The 26,287-nt window shown below is 42.4% G+C and overlaps 2 protein-coding genes across 4 annotated transcripts in view; one reads left to right on the top strand and one right to left on the bottom strand.

Annotated features, from left to right (window-relative positions):
- Window positions 1-400: 400 nt before the first annotated feature.
- Window positions 401-12,717, bottom strand: HSP90B1 (heat shock protein 90 beta family member 1). The gene is made up of 18 exons (XM_081878435.1): window positions 12,525-12,717; window positions 11,177-11,276; window positions 9,937-10,078; window positions 9,732-9,848; window positions 9,003-9,334; window positions 6,944-7,055; window positions 6,224-6,337; window positions 5,375-5,491; window positions 4,965-5,102; window positions 4,721-4,798; window positions 4,565-4,630; window positions 3,655-3,924; window positions 3,208-3,453; window positions 2,986-3,122; window positions 2,254-2,332; window positions 1,880-2,035; window positions 1,180-1,278; window positions 401-679 (listed from the first exon to the last, which is right to left on the bottom strand). The coding sequence occupies exons 1-18, from the start codon at window positions 12,571-12,573 to the stop codon at window positions 650-652; spliced, it is 2,382 nt and encodes a 793-aa protein (XP_081734561.1). The 5' UTR covers window positions 12,574-12,717; the 3' UTR covers window positions 401-649.
- Window positions 12,718-14,339: 1,622 nt separating this feature from the next.
- NT5DC3 (5'-nucleotidase domain containing 3) overlaps window positions 14,340-26,287 on the top strand; it is a 49,011-nt gene continuing 37,063 nt past the window's right edge. For 2 of the 3 annotated variants that reach the window (XM_081878928.1, XM_081878927.1), the window contains exon 1: window positions 22,520-22,923. In XM_081878928.1, the coding sequence (XP_081735054.1) occupies window positions 22,653-22,923 (271 nt within the window). In that variant the 5' untranslated portion in view covers window positions 22,520-22,652. Of the gene's footprint in view, window positions 14,401-22,519; window positions 22,924-26,287 lie in introns of those variants that run through there. The other variant, XM_081878929.1, reaches the window with a different exon arrangement.

Raw genomic sequence — 26,287 nt, 5'->3', positions numbered from 1 at the left:
GTAATTTAATTTAACCTCTTTTAAAAACATACAGAACCTGGAAATTAATTGGGCATTCTACTTGTTTGATGAAGTACAAGTAATTTAGAACCTGCCTATTATAGCTGTGAATAACTTCTGTTGTAATAGCAGAATTGACAAAATAGCATCGATTCCTATTTCCAATCCCCTATATTTTTAAGTAATTATGTTCTGGCTTCTGAATAGTGTACACTTTCTAAAGCACAGGTGGTGCGCTATACCTTTATCAGTTCTGATTATTAAGCATCTCCTGTAAAATGGTTAGCAGGTTTTCCTTTCCCACTTTTCTTCCATTGTTTCTCTTTCAACAAGGTTGTTGTACTAAGAGACTAACTTTGCTCAATTTCAAGGTAAGTAAATAAGCACCTCCGCTGCCCCATACAGCAAATGGTGTGAACATTTTAATTTTGTACACATGACAAGATTTTACACCAAGTAGTCAGTTAAATAGTACAAATTTACATTGTGAGGAATGTTTAAAAAATGCAACTTAAAAAATTCTCTCCTGCCCATAACCCTAAGCCTCCCCCCAACATTTTACATTGAAAAAAAAAAACCAAAACAAAACAAATTTAGTTCACATTCCTGCTTCATCCCAGACACAGGATACTATTTGTGAGAGTGCATTTTACAATTCATCCTTTACATCTGTGGGCTCCTGGAAGAGAGACAAAGAAAAGACTTAAGTCAAATGCTTCAAGGCACAAACACTTGCCTATAAAAGAATGGACAAGCGTCTCAACATTATTTCTAGACCTGCTATTACGCAGTATGCCATTTTTTATTTCTATCTGCAAGGTTTACATTACTCAGCTTTAGAGCAGGAATAGCCAATGTGGTGCACTCCAGATACCGATTGATTCCCAGCTTCCATCATTCCTGACCACTGGCCATACTGGCTGGAACTGATAGGAAGTAGAATTCAATAACATCTAGGACACCACACTGGGCCAGAGCAAAAACAGTACTCCCAATTATTAGCAACTTTAAATGAGTCCAAACAGTTTGCCTCTATGTTAGGCCTGCTCTAATCAACCAGAAACACAAGATTGTATTATTTGGATAAAGGGAATATGTGATGTCCTTTTGAAATATACATATTAGAATTCCATTTTCAATTATGTAAAGTTTTGCACCATCCCACACAATAGCACTAACCTTTGATTCACTGTCTTCAGCATCTTCATCAGCTTCTATTTCCTCTTCCTGTTCTACCTCTTCAGCAGCATCTTCTGGTTCTTCTGGCTCTTCTTCCACCTTTCAGAAATAATTTTATTTAGTGAACAAAAAACCAACCAAAAATCTGCCAAAATACTTTCAATCAATACCAAGTGTGATTTTGACTGAACATCTGCAGTCATGGTACATTATTGCGCATGGAATTTCATTTTGGGGAAGTAGTATAAAATTTAAGTGTGTGTTAAACTGGATATTTGGCATAGGGAACCTCTGGCTCATGGGCACAAGCTCCCAATTTGGGTCCTAGCATTCCCTCTCCCCAAAAGTGTATTCTCTCTAGTTAAATTTACACCAAAGTAGGTATAAGATGAAGGAACCATGCACAGATTACCTCATGTGATGTATAGCAGCTGAGTCTTAATTTCAATTATCTTCCTTTTCTGCTCAGACAACTGTTTTCTTAATTCTTACCTTTCTATAATTATCTAAGTGGCCTAATAGCTAGCTAATAGGACATTTTCAGCCTTGCTTTTAAGTAATAGCTGGTTACAGTTCTGTTAACATTTGACTAGATTAGTATGTTCCGATTCTGTACTGAATGCCACTGTGCTTCTTGAATGAAGAGCCAATTAAACTGAATTGAAGGCTTATGCCAATTGCCCTTGACATTTTAACCAACCTTTTCTTCTGGGTCAATGTTCAGGCTCAGACGAAGCATTCTTTCTACCCTTTCTCCATATTCCTTTGTATCGGGTAGCAGATACCCTGATCTTAGGGTAGCAGTCTCAAATAAAACCACAGCAAGATCAGCAACTGTTTGATCTTCTTCATTTTCCTGAGAAAGAAGCAAAAAATTAGCACAACAAAATGAGCTTGTGGTCACTGGGCTGTCATACATGTAGCCAAATAGGCCGCAGCATGAGTTACCCAGCATTTGGTATTTTGTTACAGGTGGAAGTAACAAGCTACTTTAATACAGCTTCAAAAGGTAGATTTCAAGTAGGTCCAGCAGGACCTGACAATACAGATGCCCAGAATCCTGAACTTTCTTACCTGAATACGTCTGAGCATGTCTTTTATGAGGGGATGCCTAGGGTTTATTTCAAATGTCTTCTTTTGGCTTGCATAGTAACTATAAAGAAAGAATATTTAAGGTTAACTAAATGCAGTACTTTTGTATGAGATTTTCAAAAAGAAACTTGCTAACCAGTAAAGATACTTAAAGAGGCAACCTTGAGTTGTTAATTTAATCTTAGGCAAAGACAACATCGCACTTTGTAGGAAGACTAAGTGTTGTGCAGTGCAATTGTCCGTATGTTTATTCAGAAGCAAGTCCCACCTTCAATGGTTTTCACTCAGATTACTGTGCCTAGGATTGCAGTCTAAGTGTAAGAAACTGCCACAGTGTTGGTATGCATACCAAACTTGCATAGAAAATTCACTTCAGAGCCTCTATATCAAACTGCAAAATGTTTAATATGAAATGTTCCAGAAATCATTTTTGAAATACTGACTATTTGCATTTACATTGCTTATGGGATAGTTTCCAGTTGCAATGCTAAAATCTCCCTCTCAGCTAGTAAGTAAGTGACTTGAGTTCTATGCTACAAGGCCTATGAGACTTTGAAGCTGGGGTAACAGCAAGACAGCTTTATGATCAGCCAGGTAATATAGCCTATAAGTTCTAGATGGGAGTGCTTTATCCAGAAGACTACTGGCAGATGTTATGTTTGACTTATAAATTCTTTAACTAGAAAGCAATTAGGAAAAATTCTAAATACTTACTTTGTAGAAATGTCTTTGCCTGTCTGGTAAGCCTGAGCCTTCATAATTCTTTCCATATTGCCAGACCATCCATACTGACTAGCCACAAGAGCACATGGAGACTGAGTTAATCGTTGAGACAACACTGCTTTTTCAATCTGAAAAAGAAATATTGTTGTGAGTTCAAACGTAGCACAGAAATGCATCAGTAGAAGAGTATGAGTTTCCTTAGTATGTACATACCTTATCCTTCAGAGCTTTATCTTTCATCCAGTTTAGAAGGGGTTCATATTCTTTTTCTAAAGCTTCACGGGCTTCCTTCGATTTTTCACTCTCCTCAAACTTTACTCCTTCTTTAGCTACATTCTGGAACCTTTTGTTATCAAATTCTGGGAGAGCCTGAATGCAATATTCATCTACCGGCTCAGTCAGATAGATTACTTCATAGCCTTTTTTCAAAAGTCGTTCTACAAATGGTGAAGATTCAGCCTACGAAGCAGGTGTATAAAATACTAGTATAAGCACACAGTACTGCAAGATCCAAAATGCTGAATGAGGTATTCTTTCACTACTAGCATACATTTATCCAGCCTGAATAAGGCATTAGTCTTACTTTTCTAGAGATATAGCAACACTTTCTGCAATGGAAGTTACAATCACAGTAGGATTCAATGATGAAAAATGACTGACCTCCTTTCTGCTTGATCCAGCCATGAAATAGATTTTATCCTGTTTCTCCTTCATTCTTTCTACATATTGGTCTAGACTAGTCAATTCGGACTCATGGTGAGAAGTTTGGAAGCGAAGCAATTTTGCTAGACGAGTGCGATTTGAATGATCCTCAATAACTCCAAGTTTGATGTTTGTTCCAAATTCTTTCCAGAATGTTTCATTGTATTTTTCGTCAGCAATCTTTTTAATCATATCAAGTGTTTTGCGGACAAGTTTCTTCCTGATAACCTAAAAATGATTGAAAAAGGACACTTGCATATGACAGCTTTCAAGAACATCAGGAGTTTTGAAACTCTGCAAGTTGTTAGGTCAAGATGCATTATGATGCATTCTTATTAAATATTCCTATTAAAACCAACCCTCCTGTTTTTTGCTAATACAGACCCATCTGCCTGTTGATTATGGCTTAACCCTTGAATAAAGGAGAAAACTCCAGCTCTGCCTCTAGACAAAAGGGAGATCTTCAGAGTCAAACCAATTGTTTATATCAGGGGTCAACAAACTTTTTCAGCAGGGGGCCAGTCCACTGTCCCTCAGACCTTGTGGGGGGCCGGACTATATATTTTTTTGGGGGGGGGGAATGAACGAATTCCTACGCCCCACAAATAACCCAGAGATGCATTTTAAATAAAAGCACACATTCTACTCATGTAAAAACACCAGACAGGCCCCACAAATAACCCAGATATGCATTTTAAACAAAAAGACACATTCTACTCATGTAAAAACATGCTGATTCCCGGACCATCTATGGGCCAGATTTAGAAGGCAATTGGGCTGGATCCTCTAGTTACTTTTAAGTTCTACAACTCATGCTCTTAAGCTACATTAAGACATCCCCTGAAAGCTCTTGCTGTAAATGACGTACCTTTAGCAGTTTGTGTTGCTGGAGGGTCTCACGAGATACATTTAGAGGAAGATCATCTGAATCTACCTGCATTTAAAAAGAACATTTTATAGAGAGGCATAGCAGTAAAATTGGAGTTGAAAGTTATCACTGGACGTTATTCCTGAAGATACTTACAACACCCTTGACGAAGTTAAGGTACTTGGGCATCATATCATGGAAGTCATCTGTGATGAAAACTCTCCGGACATACAGCTGTAAGACAACAAAGTTATTAATGATCGTTTCTGCAACTGTCTTTTTAGGAAGCTAAGCAGGGTCTAATATGGTTTCAAATTGGATAGGGGACTGCATCTTGAGATTCCTGCATTCCAACTCTACAATTTTATGATTCTAGGAAGAAATTTACAACATTTTTTACCTTTATAAAATCACTCTTTTTGGATCCATATTCATCAAATAAGCCACGTGGAGCAGTCGTCGGAACAAACAAAATGGACTTGAATGTCACCTCTCCCTCAGCAGTAAAGTGAATGTAAGCCATGGGTTCATCAGTCTCCTGCAATAAAGTTACACAGAGTTGGTGCTTTCTTGATTCAAGTCAAGATCTAGTTTTTTTTAAGTGTACCTCATACAGGCAGCAAGTTGAGACCACAGCATGGCAACTATTCTAAGTACTTTCATGGTTATCTTACTAAGCTCTAGACAGGTGCTTGAAAATCAGCATACCAATTTCATTCAATCACATTTACTCATGCCCCCAACCCCATCAAAGCAAGTTTTGACACTGCAGTTTAATTTTTGTATCCCAATATGCTAAAGCAAGCACACCTTAGAAAATGATTTGTAGAAAGCCTTGTATTCATCTTCTTCAACTTCTTTAGATGGTCTCTGCCAAATGGGCTTGATGTCATTCATAAGCTCCCAATCCCATACAGTTTTTTCAACCTGCAAAGTATTTTAGCATTATTTGCAGAACTCAAGTTTTTACATGTCATGTAAGTTAAATGGTAGCAGCTGTCTATACCCTAGCTGGCATGGTACTCAACTAAATATGCATCACACAAACATAATAGTTGCTTTTCCTGTCATGTCAGTAATTTATGAATTTGGAAATGACAAGAAAAAAAGAGGACAGAGTGTTGAGACTGTTGACAACAATCAGTATCACTCTACCTATAGAAGTACTTGCCTCTGTCTACGCTATTTGTATTATTGGGCCAAAGAATCAGAAAAATATGTGGGACCTGAAACAAAATGCTGCAGAGTAGAATGCTACTGTTCAGGATTTTACCCTTTCCCCAACATTCTCTAAACACCGAGGATGCCCAGGCTTCATGGGACTGTTTTGGGGTCACCACCCATGCAATTCTTGCTCTTCCAAAATAGAAAAAAAGGCATTTCTTCAAACATTTGTGTACCTCCCTCTACTGGGAGGCTAGTGACATTTTGGCTAAAGGGGAAGCACTTTGAGAGCTAAAAACCAATAGGTATCTGATTTTATTTCAAATGTTCTGAAACCACTCTCCAAAGAATTGTAGCAAGTAGATTTTTCATCTGGAGATATGCAACCCTAAACCTATGTATACACATCTTGTTTGGATAACCTTACCAACTCAGCCAATTCCATTTGACAGCTGTTTTAACATTAAAGGCATGTATAACGTGAAGAACTATTACCATCTTAGTTTTTGGCTTTTTGTCTTCCTCTTCTTCCTCCACTGCAGCTTCTTCATCTGTTTCCTCTTTCTCCTTCATTTCTTCTTCCTCAAGAGGTTCTTCTACAGTTTCAGTCTGCAGAAATAGTTAATGTTGCATTCATATATTTTATTTGGTGAGAAATGTTTAATTAAATAGGGGAATATTTGCTAAGGGTGTAAAGTCCATCATGAGCACTGAAAATTGAGAATTGAACTTTAGCAAGTATGGCTGTAAGTATTCTACAGATATCCAGCAGAAGAACCACATGCTGAACCATACTATTCACTACTACATGTAATTCTTAAGTGTATTAAGACTAAGTCTTAAGTTTCCAATTGTCTAGCAGCCACAATATTGAAAGTTAATGGTGCTTCAGCTTTTTGAGTCTTCAGTAAATCAGAGGCATCCTTAACAGCTTAGTGTTAAAAAGCGCCTTGTAGATACTACTGTATGAACTGATCCAATAAGAAGCCCTCTGACTACCGGGAGCACATTTCAACATCAATTACAATGTAGACAGAGAAACTATCTTGCTTGGTAGTCTCATTTGCTCAGTTGGGATCTATTGTTCATGTTAAACTGGTTTATCATAGATAATAGCAACACTTAAAGCTTTGTTTCCACAAACAATCTTTAAACTTTTATATAACTTATGTTCTTAGTATTTTACACAAGTCAGCAATATTTTAAAAAGTTTACCTTGCTACTCCACACATATATAGGGAAGTTTATGAACTGTGAATATTTCCTGACCAAGTTTTTAACTGTATCCAGCTCAAGATAGTCTGAAGCTTCTTCCTTTAGAACAAGACTGAGAAATAAAAGGGAAAATGCATTGTTTCAGTTCAAAGCAACATATTTTACATCAATTTGCTTTTCATTTAAAAACAACTACTTTACCTACAAGCTTCTAAACCAAGTTATCTGAACTGGAACACCAATAAAAATATTACCAGACCAGCTTTTTTACTATGTAAGATACAACTGGTACGTGCTACCAGCATGTTGCAGATCTGTCTGGATACTCCAAATAACTATACATTTCTCTTTTCAAAAACAATTTTGCCTGATTTGACTATTAGCAACCTCTCTAATGCTAATTTGCACTAGATATAACAATTACATTAGCTTTTGCTAATGAGCATGTTCTAGGAGTAAAAGGCTTCTAGAAGTTCCATTGGTAGAGAAGTTCAGCAACTTTAAAATATGATAACATCGTTTGTAAGGCTGTTCTGATAATTTGGCAGAATCCAATTTTCAGCCACTTGCCATACGAAGGGAAGAGAGCGAAGGGAATAGTTTTCTAAGAAATTTCAGGACATGGCAGTTATATGCGTGTACATTAAATGTTACAGTTGTGAGACAGCTGTGAACTATGAAGACAAATGGCAAATCTTTGCTTTCAGTAAAAAATTAGAAATTCTTCCTTTCCCTGTGAAAGAGGCAAAAAGTTGGCCACCTCTTGAGGGAGGACAGAATGTCCTTAGATCCCCAAGCAGGTTTTGGCACCAATATTTTCATCACAGTAAGGCCCTTTTTCTCTAGAATCCTCCCTTCTTTATCACAAGTTGCAACTGTAGCTTTTTGTTGGGAGATTCAAGAAATACACCAAGCTGCATAAGGAACAGATTAGATATTACACAGCCCTTGCAGGAACTTGTGCAAAAAGATGTTTTTGTCATTAATCTCAATCTCTCCAATCCACATGGGCCATTATTAAATTAAGTTTGGACTAGAGATGCTAACCAAGGTTGAAGCAAGTATGAAGCGACATTGTTAAAATTAAGTTTTAGAAGGCCCTACTTTTTGGTACCGTGCAACCAACAAGAATTCTAAGCAGCAAAACGTGCAGCTTTGTATACAAACTTAATTTTAATATGACTCTACATCTGATAAAATACGATCAGCTACAAAGTTACTTTCTAGGCAATTCTAATGATTTTCTAGGCAATTCTAATGACTTCGTCTTAATGATTTTAATGAAGTTTTAGCTTTATATGCAACATTGATTACAGATGCTAGGGCATCTAGCCCCAAAGCCAATTGTTACCCACTGTCACATAGGATTAACACATAATTGATTAAAATCAAATTTTGCACTGCAACTTCAAATATATCCTAAAGGATGCAAAATCCAGTAACTAAACCATTATTTTACAACTAAAGTTTGCATTATTTTCACTGTACAAATACCTAAAGTAATAAATAACATATTGTAATAATTTTTACATGCTGGCTATCTGCATTAATCAAATTAATTAATCAAATTAATATTAACCAAGGTATTTAAGTAAAATTACATTAAAAATAAATTTAAGCACTGCACATTATTTCAACAGACCAATAACTAAATGCTTTTCTGTTCTCTAGCAGCACAGTATAATTAGGAGTTTATGCTGCAGATGCTACAGCATATTATACTTGGGAAACACTATGCACTACTTTCAAAACAAGCCACCACATATTGTAACAGTACAGAGTTCTGCAACTTGTTAGGAAAAAGATAAAAAAGTAGACATCAGAAGTTCTTGCTTTTCCCAACACATAACAGCTACAACACCAATGACCTATAGAAGCCAATCCCACTAGAGATCATCCCAGCGAAGGGGTGTCAATCCTAATCCTAGGCAGCCTGAAGCAGAGAATGCCTGGATAGGGAGAATTGTGCCTTCAGCCTTATTTTTGAGAATCTGGTGCAACAGAAGTCAAACATCTATACTTTCTTCTACCCATGAGTGAAAGTACTTGCAACACTTACGTTATAGTAGTGCCTCGTCCCAAGCTGTTTCCTCGAGGATCATCAATTACAGAGAATTCATTTGAGTCAGATTCCCAGATGTGTTGAGTGTCGTTGTTGTGCTTTGATGTGACAATAACCCTGTCTGCCACAAGGAAAGCTGAGTAGAAGCCAACACCAAACTGACCAATCAACTCAGAAGTTGACTGGTTCTCTTCCTGCATCTCAGTTATCTTACTTAGAAATTCACTTGTACCAGACTTGGCAATGGTACCCAGGTTTTTTATTAGTTCTTCTTTAGTCATGCCAATGCCAGTGTCTGTAACATGAAGCATATTCTTCTCTTTATCACACTGTAAAACAAACAAACCCAGTCTGAGTGATTTATCAATTTAACATATCACTGTTTGAATGGTCATCAATGTACATGACTTTATAACTGATTACATTGCAAGACAATGCAGGACATTATATCTCCTGCAGCCAGTCTTTTCCTTTATATGCAGTAAGAAAATAGCATGATGTCACTTCCTAATTTATGGATTCATACCCCACCAGGTGTTGATGGACTACAGCTCCCACCATCCTTGACCACAGGTCATGCGGGTGGGAGTGGGAATCCAACAGTATCTGGAAGACTACAGGTTTCCCACCCGTTTTAAAATATCTTCTCAAGAAGTAGCTTAAAATTATTTTTAATAGTAACACACACCCTCCAAAACTGCTGAAGGAACCAAAGTGGCATCTTACCTTGATTTTTATTGTGAGTTCTTCATTACCAAGGAGAGCTTTTTCATCAGTTAGTGAAAGCAGTCGTATTTTGTCTAGAGCATCAGATGCATTTGAAATCAATTCCCTCAAGAAGATCTAGTGTGAAATTTTAAAAAACAGTCAGGTACATGTACATACAAAATTTTTTATCAACTCTGTCTCATATTATATATATATAGCTTACCTCTTTATTTTTGTAAAGAGAGTTGATAATAAGCTTCATCATTCTGTTTACTTCAGCCTGGAATGCAAACTTTTCTGACTTCTCTCTAATTTGCTTTATTTGGGATGCATTTAAACCATCTAACTGAATAGACTCCTCTTCCCTGTAGACAGAAATACCAGGTTATCCATTAAGACTTTTTTTCTCCAAGTAGCAGTAAACTGATTTTTCTGCAAACATAAATGTATGTTCCTTGATGCAATTAGAATGCCTCCAATACACAGGCGAACCAGATGGCCCACTACACTAGCAGTGTTTCTTTTGTGCAAGCAGAAGGACATAATTAAATGTCACCAAGTTTCCTGATATGATCAATTGGTCTCAATTGATCCAGTGTGGTGTAGTGGTTAAGAGCAGTAGACTCGTAATCTGGTGAACTGGGTTCGCGTCTCTGCTCCTCCACATGCAGCTGCTGGGTGACCTTGGGCTAGTCATACTTCTTTGAAGTCTCTCAGCCACACGCACCTCACAGAGTGTTTGTTGTGGGGGAGGAAGGGAAAGGAGAATGTTAGCCGCTTTGAGACTCCTTCGGGTAGTGATAAAGCGGGATATCAAATCCAAACTCCTCTTCTTCTCACAACAAAGCCAAGCAGCTTGTAAAAGATGATGCTTCCTGTGGCCATACACATGCCAAATGCTACAGAAACAGCACTTGACAGGTTTATCCCCCCGCCACTCATGTATTATCAGTTTCTATTTTCGTTGCTGTCTATTTTCCAAGGTAGTTTTCTGAATTTGCATGTTCATGACATCTCTACGTTGCAAAGTCCCAAAATACCTATACAATGGAAACCGTTGCTTCTTGTTTTATGCAATTGCAGTTTTCACTGCAAGCGAGTCAGTGTTAAATAAGCATTCAATGTCTTAGGCACACTAGTCCTCTTTTGGAAAAGTAAATATGCCTATTGGATTAAGACTTCATTTTAACAATAGTTTATTTAACAAAGCACCAGTACTCACAATTAGATTATGACCTAGAACACTTTGTGCAAGTTACTTTGTGTTTGATAAGGTAGCATTTTTCCAAATTGCCAGTTAAGAAGCTGGCAAACATTCCACAAGTATGTCAGTGTGCAACCTCATTAAGTCAATCATTTTTAAACAAGGTATTAAATTTGCACTGCAATCCCAACTACCTCTATTTGAAGGTTTGTTTCATTTAAAGCAATTTGAGTGTTGAAAGATGAATTTTAAAACAAACCTCTGAACAACTTCATCATCGGTTCGCGATCCTTCCCTGCTTTTACCAAGGTCATCTTCCACTGTGCCATCTACATCTACCTCATCAGCTTGGACTGAGGCTGCAAAATGAGTAATTTGAACACATTAGTATCAAATCAGTCGCTCAAAGGAAACTTGCTGATCTGTACACCAGAAACAGGGAAACATCTTAGGTTCAAGTAGGAAGTGGGGCCCACCAAGCCCTCCATTCTTTGAATGATACAGGCTTGCACTACTCCAGATATTTGTTGCAATATCGATGTGGAATCTCTCTCAAATAAATGTGTAACAGGGTATATAGGAAGTGAAAACCATTTTGAATGAAAAAGCAAAGCTGATGAAGCAATCTCAAGCCACCCCCCAGCATTAAGTGTGATTGGCCAAGAGAGCCAACTGAAAGGGGCAGCACCACGGACCAGCCAGAAAGTTCTGTCAAATTTCAGACGGATGGTAAAGAGAAGCTGCTGCGCAAGCAGGCAGCAAATGATGGTCCCAAGAGAGAACAGTGAAGTCATCTCTCTGCTCAGCCCGCCTTGCTTAGTTAGCATAGTAGATGGAGCTTTAGGACCAACGTGCTGGGAAGCGACAAACATGGCTGCTATCCCCATCCAAGGCCCCAGTACAACGCTGTCTACTGTATTAGAAAACTAAGTTAGAATTACACTCCTCCTGCGGACCACTTTTACTTCATTCTTCACCCACAATGATGAATGACAACCCACCACAAAGGTCTCCTGCTAGGGCAGATATCGAAGTGTTCTTAATGAGTACTTAACGGGGGGGGGAACCTCGCCTCTCCCCTAATCGTCATTAAAAATCCTTTCAACCCTCCCCCCCACCCCCAAATCCCTTTTTGAACCCTCCCCCCCACCCCCAAATCCCTTTTTGATATACAGAGACTGAATTAACAAGCTCTTGACAACGGATCTTCCAACAGCCAAGTACATGCCACACACTTTTCGCACACCCGTTTCCTCAGAAGTTAAATCGCCCCTCGGGACTGGTTGCGCGGTGAAGGCCTTGGGCCTCAGATTCAGCAGGAGATCATCAGAAAGTTAAGCCTCCCTGAGGGAGGACCGTTACACGAACTCTCTCTCTCTCTCTCTCTCAACCGCCGCCCACAATTTAAGTACCTTCCTCCTCACGGGGGGAGGGGAGTATGAAACAAGGACGTCCGTCCCCGCAAAAACACAATACAAACTTATGTCCTGAGGGAAATAGAGTAAGCCCAAGGACAGGGCGGCTGAGGGGAGGTCGCGCCCTCAACGGTCCCGCTCGCCCACCCGCCGAACCTTCCAGAAACGCCTCCATCCCCCACCGTCGCTCACCGGCCAGGAGGAGAACGCAGAGGAGGCCGAGACCCCAAAGCGGCTTCATCGCAGCGGTGCTACCCTGGCGCGGCTACGGCGGCACACCTGCTTCCCACGCGCTCCCACAAGGAAAGGGACCGGGAACCGTCGAGGGAAAGGAATTAAAAGCCCTCCCCCCTCGCTGAGAGGCTTCCTTCCACACGCGCCCCTTGGACGGCCAAAGCGACTAATCAACGTCAACCCGCCTCCCACCTCTCAGGCTTATCACCAGCAAACGCCGCGGGGTGGGGGGGAAGAGCTCCCTCGTCCTGGCCAATGGCAGCGCACCACGCCAAACACGCAGCCAATAGGAAAGTTGGAGGGGAGGGGCGGAGTTCGCCCCCTGCCAATCGGAGCCTTCCAGGTGAGGGTTCCCGGCGCCGGAGCGTGGCTGGGAGCGATTGGCTGTTGCTATGCTGATGAGCCAATGGGTGTCAAGGGCGGGAGCTGCAGGCCTTAGTTACTGTCTGGTTTTTCAAATTACGTTTTTTTAAAGTATGTTTGCCGGCTTTCTGTCTCTGGCTGTATCCCTGCCAACTAAGCATGAGATTTGACGTATTCTTTTTTTCTTTTAAAAAATGTACAGATGCACGTTTTAGGGACCCGACCATGTACTTCCGGGGCAGGTTGGACAAAACTACACGTTACTATGACAACTTTCACTTCCGCTTTCCTACGCCTCACGTCAAACAGATGTGATTAAAGTAGATAATCGGGAATGAATTAACAGGACGGCTGTTCTTCAGCATCAGTTTTCCTCTCAGAACTGTATTCTACAGCTAGTTGTAAAAAAGTAAAAAGTTGTTGTAAAAAAAGGTCTAAAATAAAGTCTGCAAGGATGGTCCCATCATGCAATGGTCCATAGGGTCGCGGTGTAGGTGCAGGCCCACGAATGGTGTTATTCATGCTTACGTCATTACTGCTTTGCATGCTGGGACCGCCCTCTTACATTGCCATGTGGGAGTTGTAGTCCTTTAAAGAAAATACAATGACTAGACTTGACTTTTTGAGTTTCTTAAAGGCATGGGACACCTCAGTAGGCGGACCGCTGACTTTTAATTTGAAACAGCTTTAATTTGATTCACGCATTAGGACAAAACACTGTAAAGATTTCCTTAAGTTTCATAAACTTTATCACCAGTACTGCGAGGGAACCTCAGCAAAAGAAGAATACAGAGGGTCTCTGATTCACTCCCTGGCATCTACAAGGAGGGCTGGGAATAGCCTTCTGCCTGAAGCCCTGGAGAGATTCACTGCTACTCAGTGTACACAATGCTGAACTTAATGTATTCCATGTAAAAATACTCCTACAGATAGAAAACTTGTACAAGGAGGAGAAGGCCAGGTTAGAACCTTTCTCCCAACCATCTAGTTTTCCATTTCGTTTTTGTTTGTGTGGTGTGAGGAAGAACAATTCCTATCCTGTGAGACCCTACCTACACTGTGAAATAGTATAGCCCCATTAAAAGATTAATTGTATCAGTATTTTCTTGGTGCACAAGAGTGCACAACTGTTTCACGCTCCACACTTCTAAGCAATGAGATGTTGCAGAGGCTACACTGTTGGACTTGGTCCATTGGAGGAGAGAGCTGCAGTTTGCAGCCGCTTTGTAGTATTTATTAACATTTAAGTTTTGTTGCAATTGCATGAATTTAGCAGCACTGAGCAGAAGCGTACTGTATCTGCTTGTAACAGCAGAAGATCTGTCAATTAGCCTTTTTCCCCTAGAGCTACTTGTTGGATCATGCTCAGTATGTAGTATTTCTGGTTGGGCTGACTTCTGATCTGACCAAGAACGACATGGACAGGTTTGCTGACTCTGTTAATTTACAAACTGGTTTTTACTATTTGCAGGTATGTATTAAAAGTATTCATTAAGTGTTCTCCTTAAGATAATGAAATAAATATATTTTAGGAATAGTTAGGTGTTGTTTTGATTTAATCAATCTGGTATCCAGGATTTGGGATCCTGGAAAAATCCAAACAGAAACTGAGCCTAGGTAAAAATGAAATAAAAACATTTAAAAATAGAAAGCCTGAACCTAAGATAGCAAGAGCTATACAAAAAGTATCTGGAAAACTCAGAAGAGAAGAAAGCAGCCCAGTGTAAAATTATTACAGGTAGCAATAATTAAATCTAAAAGCAAAGTTTTCCTTCCTGTTTGTGTGTTCCAGAGAAGAGATAAGTTACAGCACAAAAAGATATTAGATGAAGTCAAGGTGAAGTTCAGAAAAGAAACTGCCACTTCTCTCTGTTCCCCAACATCCTAGAAACCTTTTCCTGATTCCATTTTAATACCCCACCCCACTCTACCCTCGCTCACAACAAAACTTGTTTCTGTATTGGTGAATAGAAGGTGACCTGCACAAACAGTTTTCCATTGTTTTAGGAGTTATCATGATACAAGTCTTATCAGGGTATAGAGAGTCTCAAGGTCGTCACCCAGTGCCTCATGGAGCAAAACGTATTCTGCCTCTTTCACACTAGTGCATTGTCTTAGTGTGACTAAGGCACTGTCAGCATTTCTGCTTCTCGTACACTCCAGAAAAACATATCTACCCCTAGCTTAAGACAGGCATCCAGGGCTATTTCCATTAAGAGCCAGAGTCTCAGTCTTGACCAAAGTTTTATTGCATTCCATAGTTTCAGCCTGCACATATTGCCCCCCTAACCCGCAGCCAAGCTCATTAGCACCACTGATAGCACACAGTGTTTGAGAAGCTTATTTCATTCCTGCCATTTGAAGCTGTCAAAAGTTCTATCTAGACCACTGTTGTCTATTCAAGACGATCAGCAGGTCACTATTCAAGACGATCTATTCAAGACGATTAGCAGGTCACTAGGATCTATTCAAGACGATCAGCAGGTCACTAGGATCCTTGGCAGGGATCTTCCCTTTCCTTCTGGAATTTTCAGTCTTGCTACTCAAAATTATTTTACCCAGACATGCCAGGAACTGAACCTGGGACCTTGTGCATGCAAAGTATGTGTTCTACCACCAAATTAGGTACTGTGTTTTATCACTATTTAAACATGTTCCAGTTAACCATTAAAGGAACCTCCAACAACAAAAACACCTGCTTGCTTCTTCACACAACTAGTAAACCACAGTCTCAGAACTACAGCCCTATATTCTGACACTTGAGGTTTTAGCTACCAGAGTAAGGTTGTTACAGCAACATATAAAATAGGACATAACTATTGCCACAAGACACTTAAAAAGTGTGATATGCAATGTTAATCAAACTCAGAGTAGGCCCATTTAAATCAATGAACTGAAGCAATATACTGTACTGAGTGTGACTTAGATATATATTGCCTTTCTGTCCAGATTTGCCTCCCGTGTTTATAAGTCTGGGCTACTGAACCTCAAGGCCCACAATTTGCCTTCACTAGAGATATCTGAAAAGTGGGAATTGTCTTAAGTGTTTAATTGCAAATGATTAATTGATTTTGTGTGTGTGTAGAATACAAATACTGGATCCTGAACTGCAACGTGAACCAACCCTTACTTTTCACAGAACATGTTGGTCTGGTAAATGCATATATATATATATATATATATATATATATATATATGAAATATATAAATGATAAATGATATATATATATATGATTATTTGCCTTTTGATGTTCCATTTAATGAAGTGCCTGTACAACGGTATATATACCAAGTACTGATATGACTTATTAAAAGCATTTGGTGTCCCATTAAAAAAGGAAGTTCACAAATTGTACCAGCAAGTGTCTCACGGATTACAAAATATTAATGTCATAGTCTTAGAATAAATGGTACAACACGTGCTTCCAGCTTCATATACATGGAAGTAACTTGAAAGTTTAGAAAGTTACACAATTTGTCACCCAGAAAAACTGACACAGCATTGTGTATCTCATTCATTTTCAAGGTGGCTTTCCTTATCTGCTATATATCTTCTCTATTGTTTTTCTCCATTGAATATTTGTAAACAGAAGTTTTCTCTCATTTACGCTGCTTACTAATTATTTACTGCAGTGATAGAAGCTAAAAAACACTGGATACCATAATGTTTTATAAATTAACTCTTTTAAGTAAAGATCAAGTCACTTAAGGGTTCTTCAGATACAGTACAGTAAACAAAAACAAGAAGTGGATTCCCAAATGCATATTTGGGCCATTTGCTTTATGCAAATGAATATTATGTGCAGGTGAAAATAGTTCACTATTTCAATTACAATACTAATACTCTGTACAGTATACACTATACATTTTAAACACATTCAAAATACATTCTTTCCCTCAAATAATTCTGAGCACTGCAGTTTACCCCTCACAGGGTTACAATTCCCAGCAACCCTCAAACTACAGTACCCAGAATTCTTTGAGGGAAAGAATGTGCTTTGCATGTGCTTTAAAGATATAGTATGTATGCAGCCTGACATTATCAGATTATTGGGCTAGGGTTGCAGTCCCATACACTGCAGGTAAGCAACCTAGAGTTGTCCTACTCATCTATCCCTTCAGAGTTCATTTCTGTTAATCTGAGCCACTGCGATTGGGAATCCCTGCTCTCCTAATCTCCTCTCCTCCCAGACAGATCACCCTTTCCTCATTAAAACAACAAAAGAACAGACATGACCCAAATTTAAAACATATAAAACAATTGTAGCAGCGAAGTTGTCAGATGCACCATTAAGACTTGCACAGGTCAGGAACAAGTTTTTCTTTGCATTTTTTCTCTCCCTTTGCAGGGACATGACAGGGCTCAACCTTTCTCTCTATCTTATCAGGTATTACCTGCTCCCCCTCTCTATCTCCTGCCGCAAACAGCAGTTTCAAAGGGAGATTTCTTGTTATGTGAATATGCAAAAGGAAAAAAATCCCTATATAATTAATTCATGGTAAAGCCAGTCCCATCACAGTTTCTCCTCTTTAACTTGAGGGCCCATATAGAAGCTGATTTAAAGTTACCTTTGTTTGTTTTAGGAAAGATAATACTGTAGCTGATATTGCCAAAGAAGCTCCAGGATATTTACGGTAGTTCACTATACTAACTTGAAAACATTCACTGGGTCACAGCACACCCTAGTGGAATACGCGTTTGTTTTTCCCTGGGAAAAAATGAAGTATTTTTGAGTACCTATGGTGCTGTGGGTTAAACCACAGAGCCTAGGGCTTGCCGATCAGAAGGTCGGTGGTTTGAATCCCCAGGACGGGGTGAGCTCCCATTGTTCGGTCCCTGCTCCTGCCCACCTAGCAGTTTGAAAGCATGCAGTGCAAGTAGATAAATAGGTACCGCTCCGGCCAGAAGCGGCTTAGTCATGCTGACCACATGACCCGGAAGCTGTACACCGGCTCCCTTGGCCAGTAAAGCGAGATGAGTGCTGCAACCCCAGAGTCGTCTGCAACTGGACCTAACAGTCAGGAGTCCCTTTACCTTTACTTTATGGTTATAAAATTATTTGGAAAATATGCAAAAAATAGTTGCTAATGTAGCTTTTACTGCATAACACTCTTACACAATTGTTAAGAAAACTTGCTGTAGGAACACACCATGATTTTTGCCCATAGCTGTCAACTTTTCCCTTTTCTTGCGAGGAATCCTATTCAGAATAAGGGAATTTCCCTTTAAAAAATGCTCTTTTAAGTATTGCACCACACTGGTTCTCACATCCCTTCTGTGCAATCCATTCTCCTTTCTGTCCTTCTGTTGTGGGAAACTGCACACCTCTTTTAAAAAATAATAATTAAAGATTTTGTTGATTTACAAAAGTGTGCAATGTCTCTCTCTCGTGTTTTTCCCCCATGTAATATTTTTACAAATCATTTTCATTTGTTGAGACATTAGGAAGAAAAGGGAGAAAGAGGTGGAGGGGGGGAGAGATGGGTGAGAGTGGGGTCAGGTGGCGATGTTTCTATTTCACTTACTATAAGTAGGGTTTGGTGTCAACGTTGCTTGTGCAGGTTCTTTGCTGCTCACTTGTGTTCCTTTGGTGGTGAGAGAGGTTGGGGTTGGCCTAGTAAAAGGTAAAGGTACCCCAGCCCGTACGGGCCAGTCTTGACAGACTCTAGGGTTGTGTGCTCATCTCACTCTAGAGGCCGGGAGCCAGCGCTGTCCGCAGACACTTCCGGGTCACGTGGCCAGCGTGACAAGCCGCATCTGGCGAGCCAGCGCAGCACACGGAAACGCCGTTTACCTTCCCGCTAGTAAGCGGTCCCTATTTATCTACTTGCACCAGAGGGTGCTTTCGAACTGCTAGGATGGCAGGCGCTGGGACCGAGCAACGGGAGCGCACCCCGCCGCGGGGATTCGAACCGCCAACCTGATGATCGGCAAGTCCTAGGCACTGAGGCTTTAACCCACAGCACCACCCGTGTCCCTGGGGTTGGCCTAGGGTGTGGTTATTCATTTGTGGCTGGCTGTGGTGGTCTTTTTTTTCATGTGTGAGTGGGGTGGGTGGGAACTGCACCCCTCTTGACATATTGTATCCAGAACTCTGCTGTACCTCCAAAATTCCGCCAGACTGTCAGTATTTTGTAGGAGGGATTCAAGAACATACTGGGAATTTAGGTTGTGGGTTAAACCACAGAGCCTAGGACTTGGCGATCAGAAGGTCGGCGGTTCGAATCCCCGCAACGGGGTAAGCTCCCGTTGCTCGGTCCCTGCTCCTGCCAACCTAGCAGTTCGAAAGCACCTCAAAGTGCAAGCAGATAAATAGGTACCGCTCTCGCGGGAAGGTAAACGGCGTTTCCGTGCGCTGTTCTGGTTCGCCAGAAGCGGCTGAGTCATGCTGGCCACATGACCCGGAAGCTGAACGCCAGCTCCCTCGGCCAATAGAGCGAGATGAGCGTCGCAACCCCAGAGTCGGCCACGACTGGACCTAATGGTCAGGGGTCCCTTTACCTTTACCTTGTTAAAGAGGATAAAACTGCTGTCACTTTAGCACAACAAATGTACAGTACAAATAGCACCTGCATTTTCTGATTTGCTGGCACAAAATGGTGGCTAATGATGTGAGGGTAGGAGGAGCACCTAGGCCTTATCTTTCTTAATCTGCACCCTCCTTTCTCTGAGGAATGGATCTGAGCAGGTAGGTTTACATAGGCTTTTGTGTATCTTCCACTTTGCTGTCTGAAGCTACATTGAATAACTATGAACTGGTTGTTCTGAATGTGTGCATCTATTTAGAGCTTGCGCAATGTCCTGGAGCCATTTACTTTGTGCAGTGGAAATACAATGGACAATTTACATGCTTGTTGCTAATGACGTTAAAAGAGAACTTGAGCCAGCTTTTAAAAAAGGAGCAAGAGACAAATTTGCTTCTCTTCTGAAGTTTTGAAAACTTCCATCCACTCCTGATTGCATCCTTAAAGAAAAACTGCACAGAACTAATATGTAATATGTAGTTTGGGCATCAGACCCTTAAAGTTTACAGTTCTGTTGTTGGCATCTGTCTGTCTTGAGAGACAATGGAGTGTGCCTCCGGGTGTGAAGTTCCCTGGGGGTGTCTAATTTATATTAAAATACAGAAAGAATCGCAGTGGCACAATGGATCAGTGCATCTTGCTGTTAACCAGAAGGTTGGTGGTTTGAGCCCACCCAGGGATGGCTATGAGCAGGATTCCTGCATTGCAGGACAGGAAGTTGGACTAGATAACCCTTGTGGTCTCTTCCAACTCTGCAATGTTTTGATTCTATGATCATGAACAATAAAACTACAACAGTATAGAAATAGCCAGCAGCAGGACAAATGCATAGTCACCCAGCAAAAAGTGATCACATTATGATCACATAATACACAAGGCAATGGTTCTGTACTTCCAGAAACACACAGACCATGAAAGTCCTACTGGGTAAATTAATGTGTATTTGTAAAATTGGGCCAAGTACATTATTAGCTTTGCAGTGGAGTTTAATCATTTCATGTACGTAAGGTATTCTTAGAAGCTTGGAGACCTGCAAATTTGTTGGCATGGCACTTTTTGTGACTAAAATAGACTTCAGCTAGAACATGGCTCCATAGGAGGTCTTTTAGCAATGAAAGTGAGAGATTGTCTTACATTATGGACCTCTGCTTCCCACGCTCTTTTCCACTGAGGTTTTATAAATGACTGTTAGGCAAAGAATGAAGACTCCAACATTTGAAGGCAGAAATCCTGCACATATTTACCCAGAAGATCCCCTGAACACAGTGGGACTTCACCTTTAAGTGAGCCTGCATCAGACAGCTCTCTCCCTGCCAATCTACCGTATTTTTTGCTCTATAAGATGCACCAGACCATAAGACCCACCTAGTTTTTATAGGAGGAAAACAAGAAAAAAAAATTCTGAATGCCAGAAGCCAGAACAGCAAGAAGGATTGCTGCACAGTGAAAGCAATGATCCCTCTTGCTGTTCTGGCTTCTGGGATAGCTGCGCAGCCTGTATTCACTCCATAAGATGCACACACATTTCCCCTTACTTTTTAGGAGGGAAAAAGTGAGTCTTATAGAGCAAAAAATACGGTAATTCCATAAGGCAGGGATGGGAAAAAATCTGATGTCCAACAGATATTGTTGGACCACAGCTTCCACCATCCCTGACCTTTGGCCATGCTGGCTGGGGCTGATGGGAGGCGGGAGTCCAATAGCACCTGGAGGGTACCAGGTTCCCCATTTCTACTATAGGACTAACTAGCCTTAAAAGGAGGTGAGTTTAAGTATTATGTGGGTCACACTGTAAAGCAGAGTTGGGCAACCTTTTTTTTCTGGTGAGGTTTATTCTATGGCATGCATGGATTGTCTGACACATTGTAAAATCGCTTTGAGATGTTTTATAGGAAGTGATTCCTAAATGGAAGTAAATGAATAATACAGGGTTTCTGGAAATGTTTTCTTTTGCAGTATATGGAACAGTCCTCTGGGTGAGACGGTTGCCAAGCCGCCCATTCGTGTTGATGCCTAACTTGGAAAATAGCAACAAGGTCATTCTACCTCACAGAGATGTTGTGGTCAACACCTGTACCAAAAATCTAAAGAACTTTATACTGTACAAGAAAATTGCTAGATGGCTTTGTCCTAAAGTGATGGGAATTCCCTACGCTGCAAAAATGGAACAGTGCATGCACAAGAGGATGGAAAGGACCCCAAGGGTTGGAGAAGAAATGAAGGAATGAATGAAAGCAGTCTCTAACAGGGAAAGGACCACAACTCAGAGGCAAAATATTTTGAACCACAAAATGGTGTCCCCTCCCTCCCCAGGGAAGAAGCAGGGAGTGAAAATATCCAACAGGAACAAGGGGGGGTGGTGGTGGTAAAGATCTACAAAGGTGGGAGATCACTGTGGTGGCAACAGAGAGCAATGAATTCCTTGGAGGCTGGCTCTGCCACCCAAGGCGGTTGCCGCACCTTGCCTCATGCATGGACTGGCCCCAAACTGGCAGAGCACATGCTCTGCATGCAGAAAGATCTTGGGTCCAATCCCCAACATACTGTGCATGTCTGGGAAATTCCGACCTAGGCCAGATGGAACTGACTCAATAAAAGGAGCAGCAGGGTTGCTGCAGCGCGCCCTCTTTCCTCAGTCGCCTGCCTACCCAGGGCCAGTAACCCGTGAGGCAAGATCCAGAGGGGCAACAGAACCCAGTGCAGATATTTACCCTCCCTCCCTCGTTCCCGAGGCAGCTCTTCCTTCACCCCTTCTTCCCTGGCGGGGAGAGAGGTGCCATTTTGTGGTTTGCCTTAGGTGCCAAAATGCCTTGGCCCCGCCCTAGTCCGACCAAGGCAAGTTGGCCATAGGGGCACGAAGGCGGTACCAAGCAGGGGCCTGCAATGGGTTTGACAATGGGAAAAAGGAGCTAAGGGGTTCAGCTCTGGCATTTTTCTCCCCTGAGGGAGAAGGAGGCGGGCGGGCCTTCCCGCCAAGCCACGTGCCGCAGGCAGGCAGCCTGCCCGCCCCTTCGCCGCCTGCCTGCCCTCCCGGAGACGGAGAGGCGGGGCTTGAGGAAGTGACTTCAGCCGGCGGCGGCCGCCAGTGGAGCGCAGAGCCAGCGGAGGCAGGCGAGGCTGCGGCTGGCGCGCGTTTCTTCTCCTGAAGCGATTCCGGGGAGTCCGCCCGAAGCTGTGGCTTCTGCTTCTGCGCCGGCCATGGCAGCCACGGCCGCTTCCACCGCGAGGGTCTTGCTGGGGTCAGCGGGGAAGGGCGGCGCGAGGCGGGCAAGTGCTGCTGTCGCCGCCGCCGCCGCCGCCTCTCCTGCCTCCTTAGCCGGGCTCTGCTGCTCCGGCGGCGGCGGCGGCTTAAAGGCAAATCCCTATTGCACGCTGGCCCCTCGGCAACAGCAGCAGCCCTCCGCCCCGCCCCCGGACATGAAGAACTACCTGTGGAAGCGCTATAACGAAGCCAAGAAAGTGACGAAAGGTGAGAGGTTTTAAAATGAGGGGTGCATTGGGGAGGGGTCTGGTTGCGCGTGTCTCAGCAACTTTGGGGCTGGAGGGAGATGGCGCCCCACAGCCTCGCCACGCGGGTCCTCTAGGCTTGCAGAAAGTGGTTGCTGACATTCCTCTCTCTCCTCCCTCCCGCCCTTTCCCTTCCTATTTTGGGTTTTTTTTTGTGTGTCCCCCCCATTTCTCAAGGGGACTCCAGGTGTCTTTAAAGCGCATGAGGTGTGTTTGGAGGGGAGCGGGACACTTCCACTTTAAGCGTGGGGCAGGAGCCCTCCTTGGCCAAGGTCACCAAACATGAGCTTCGCAGCCACGCGGAGGCTTGAACCCAGAGCCAGCGCGTGGGGATGGGTGGAAAGCGTTTTGGGCTGGCAAGCTGTGGGTTCGAATCGCCGGAGTTCGCTCAGGTGACCTTGACTGAGACGCAGTTTCTCATCCTAACGGATCTGCCTGGAGGGGCCCTCCAAAAACTAAATGGGGAGCTTCCTGCTGGGACAGTAGGGTGCAGAAGGGGAAGAGGGTGGCTTCTGCTTGCCAGCCCAGATTATAGCTTCCAGTGTGGGGCATATGTTGGCTCCTAGTCTGTGGTGCATCTCTGTCTGTGTGTGCCTGGACACTGATGAATGCGGTGGTTTGCCAAAATCTAGTTCCTGTACTGAGCGCCAACCAATCTCTCTTTCTGCTCCCTTGAAAAGACAATATGGAAATTTGCATACACCATGATTGTCTGAATCAAGGAAAACTGTGTTTATGAGAGTGGTGTGCTGCTGTGCTGGTAAAAGTCAGGGCACCAGGGACTGCTTTATAGTTTCATTTTTTAAAAAGTTGGTATATGCAAATTGCTTCTTGTTTTGGTACTCCCAAGACAGGTGTGGGGAAGCTTTGGCCCTCCAGATGTTGCTGAACTACATCTCCTATCACCCCCAGTTATTGGCCACGGGTACTATGGCAGATATCTGGGACGTGGGTGGCACTGTGGGTTAAACCACAGAGCCTAGAACTTGCCGATCAGAAGGTCGATGGTTTGAATCCCCGCGACGGGGTGAACTCCCGTTGCTCGGTCCCTGCTCCTGCCAACCTAGCAGTTCGAAAGCACATCAAAGTGCAAGTAGATAAATAGGTACCGCTCCAGCGGGAAGGTAAACGGTGTTTCCGTGTGCTGCTCTGGTTCACCAGAAGCGGCTTAGTCATGCTGGCCACATGACCTGGAAGCTGTACGCCGGCTCCCTCGGCCAATAAAGCGAGATGAGCGCCGCAACCCCAGAGTCGGTCACGACTGTACCTAATGGTCAGGGGTCCCTTTACCCTTTACTACTATGGCAGATGGAAGTAGCAGTTCAGCAACATCTAGGGGATTAAAGCTTCCCCAGTCCTGTCAGAAGATATCATAAAGTGTTTTGTTGTGGGGGGGGGGCGCAACATAATGGTTTCTGTTACGCATTAGGCATGGCTGCAGTCACTTCCAGCCACATAAAATAGGGTCTCTGTTGAAGGGTCCACTCCAGACTCAAATTTGAGGGATTATGAGTGAGTAGTGTTTGGAGTCATATAATCAACAGGAAAGAAATTATACATGGGGTGTCCTTTTTTATTTCAGAGAAAGTTGCAAGAAATGAAAATTATTTTGTTTAATGTAGGAAATGCAGTCGAGACCGTGAAATTGGGGTGGCTTCCAGCCAAGCACCTCAAGAAAACAAGGGCTGAATTAAGCAAATAATATAGACCAGCTTGTCAGGGTAGTGGGATTTGTTTTTACTTCTGTTTAAAGTCCACTTGGGGGCAAACCTGGGTTTGTTGCAGTTTCATCCGTCAAATGGTGCTCATTATGTGTCATCTAAACTAGGTACATGAGACCTCCACTTTGCTGAAATTAAGCAGGTCTGAGTTTAGACATACCCTGTACACTGTCTTGGGTTCCATGATGGAAAAAGGTGGGGAACAAATGTAAGAGAATTAATGAACTAATACGTGTGGCAGTGATGAGTAATGTATTACTTTAGATTAAATGGGCAACCAATTTCCTTTTTGAATATGCAGTAACTATTTTTTCCTTCCAGGTCTGAGTTGAGGTCCCAGCAAAATGTCAGATAACAAGTTACGTGTGCGTATCTATAGGGCACTATTTCCACACAACTAGTTTGGTATACTGGGACGCGGGGTACCGCTGTGGGTTAAACCACAGAGCCTAGGACTTGCCGATCAGAAGGGTGCCGGTTCGAATCCCCACAAAGGGGTGAGCTCCTGGTGCTCGGTGCCTGCCCCTGCCCACCTAGCAGTTTGAAATTACATCAAAGTGCAAGTAGATAAATAGGTACCACTCTGGCGGGAAGGTAAACGGCATTTCTGTGCGTTGCTCTGGTTAGCCAGAAGCGGCTTAGTCATGCTGGCCACATGACCTGGAAGCTGTACCAATAAAGCGAGATGAACGCTGCAACCCCAGAGTTGGCCACGACTGGACCTAATGGTCAGGGGTCCCTTTACCTTTAGTTTGGTATACTAGTGCAAAACCAGAAGGCTGGAAAGCAGCATTCCTGAAAAGAGGGCATTTTGCTCTGTGATACTTGGCAAAGAGAAAGGACTTGGAAATTGTATGGCTTGCAGTGATACAATTATTGTCAACCTCTGCTGTGTGGACTGTTGAGGTCAGTATTTGTCGAGTACCATGGTCATAAGGGGCTGTGAGTGGTTGGATCAACTGGAGGAAAGTTGTCTGTGGTAGCACATCCATTCTATCTAATCTGCTTTCTCTGGATGTTAGAGAGAGCCCCAGACCTTGACTGGTTTTAGGCACTTGGTGAAGGCCTATTTATTTACTCAAACATTGGCTATTGTTGCTACCTAGCTTTTAGTATTTGTGTTACCTACTGTGACATTGTATATTTTCTGGTTTGATTGTACATTTGTAACCAGCCCTTCAATTTCTAATGAATGGTGGGTTACAAATGCTACAAAAAGTGCTCCGCATACATGCTTCTAGAGCAGGGATGAGGAACCTGTGGCCCTCCACATGTTGTTGGGCTCTGGTTCCTCTCCGTCCCAGCCAGCATAGCCAGTGGTTAGATACAATGGGAGCTGTTGTGCAACGTCATCAGAACATAACGGCCTGCTGGATTCTAGGCCAGCATCCTGTTGTCACAGTGTCCAACCAGTGTCTTGTCTTGAATGACGTGGGCCCTAGACACTGGATAAAATGGGCAAAAACCATTCTGTTTGGGCTGGTCCTCTGAACTGTGTGGTCCAAATGGCAGATTCCTTGGAGGCTTTTTAATGTTAAATGAAATTAAATGAATAGTGTTTCTGTGCCAGTGTGGTAATCAGTGAGCTCTCATTTCAAAATATGG

The sequence above is a fragment of the Podarcis erhardii genome, assembly GCF_964252035.2.
Source record: "Podarcis erhardii genome assembly, chromosome: 10".
NCBI classification, from domain to species: Eukaryota; Metazoa; Chordata; class Lepidosauria; order Squamata; family Lacertidae; genus Podarcis; species Podarcis erhardii.
This window is presented reverse-complemented; position numbering and strand designations above follow the sequence as displayed.

Bases quoted from the DNA above. Each gene is read 5' to 3' on its own strand.
- HSP90B1 (XM_081878435.1), bottom strand. From the start codon at position 12,573: ATGAAGCCGCTTTGGGGTCTCGGCCTCCTCTGCGTTCTCCTCCTGGCC. The intron at 7,056-9,002 runs GTAAGTGTTGCA...TTTATTTCTCAG, and splicing joins GGACGAGGCACTACTATAAC to TCTTGTTCTAAAGGAAGAAG. The intron at 3,123-3,207 runs GTATGTACATAC...TTTCTTTTTCAG, and splicing joins ATAAAGCTCTGAAGGATAAG to ATTGAAAAAGCAGTGTTGTC.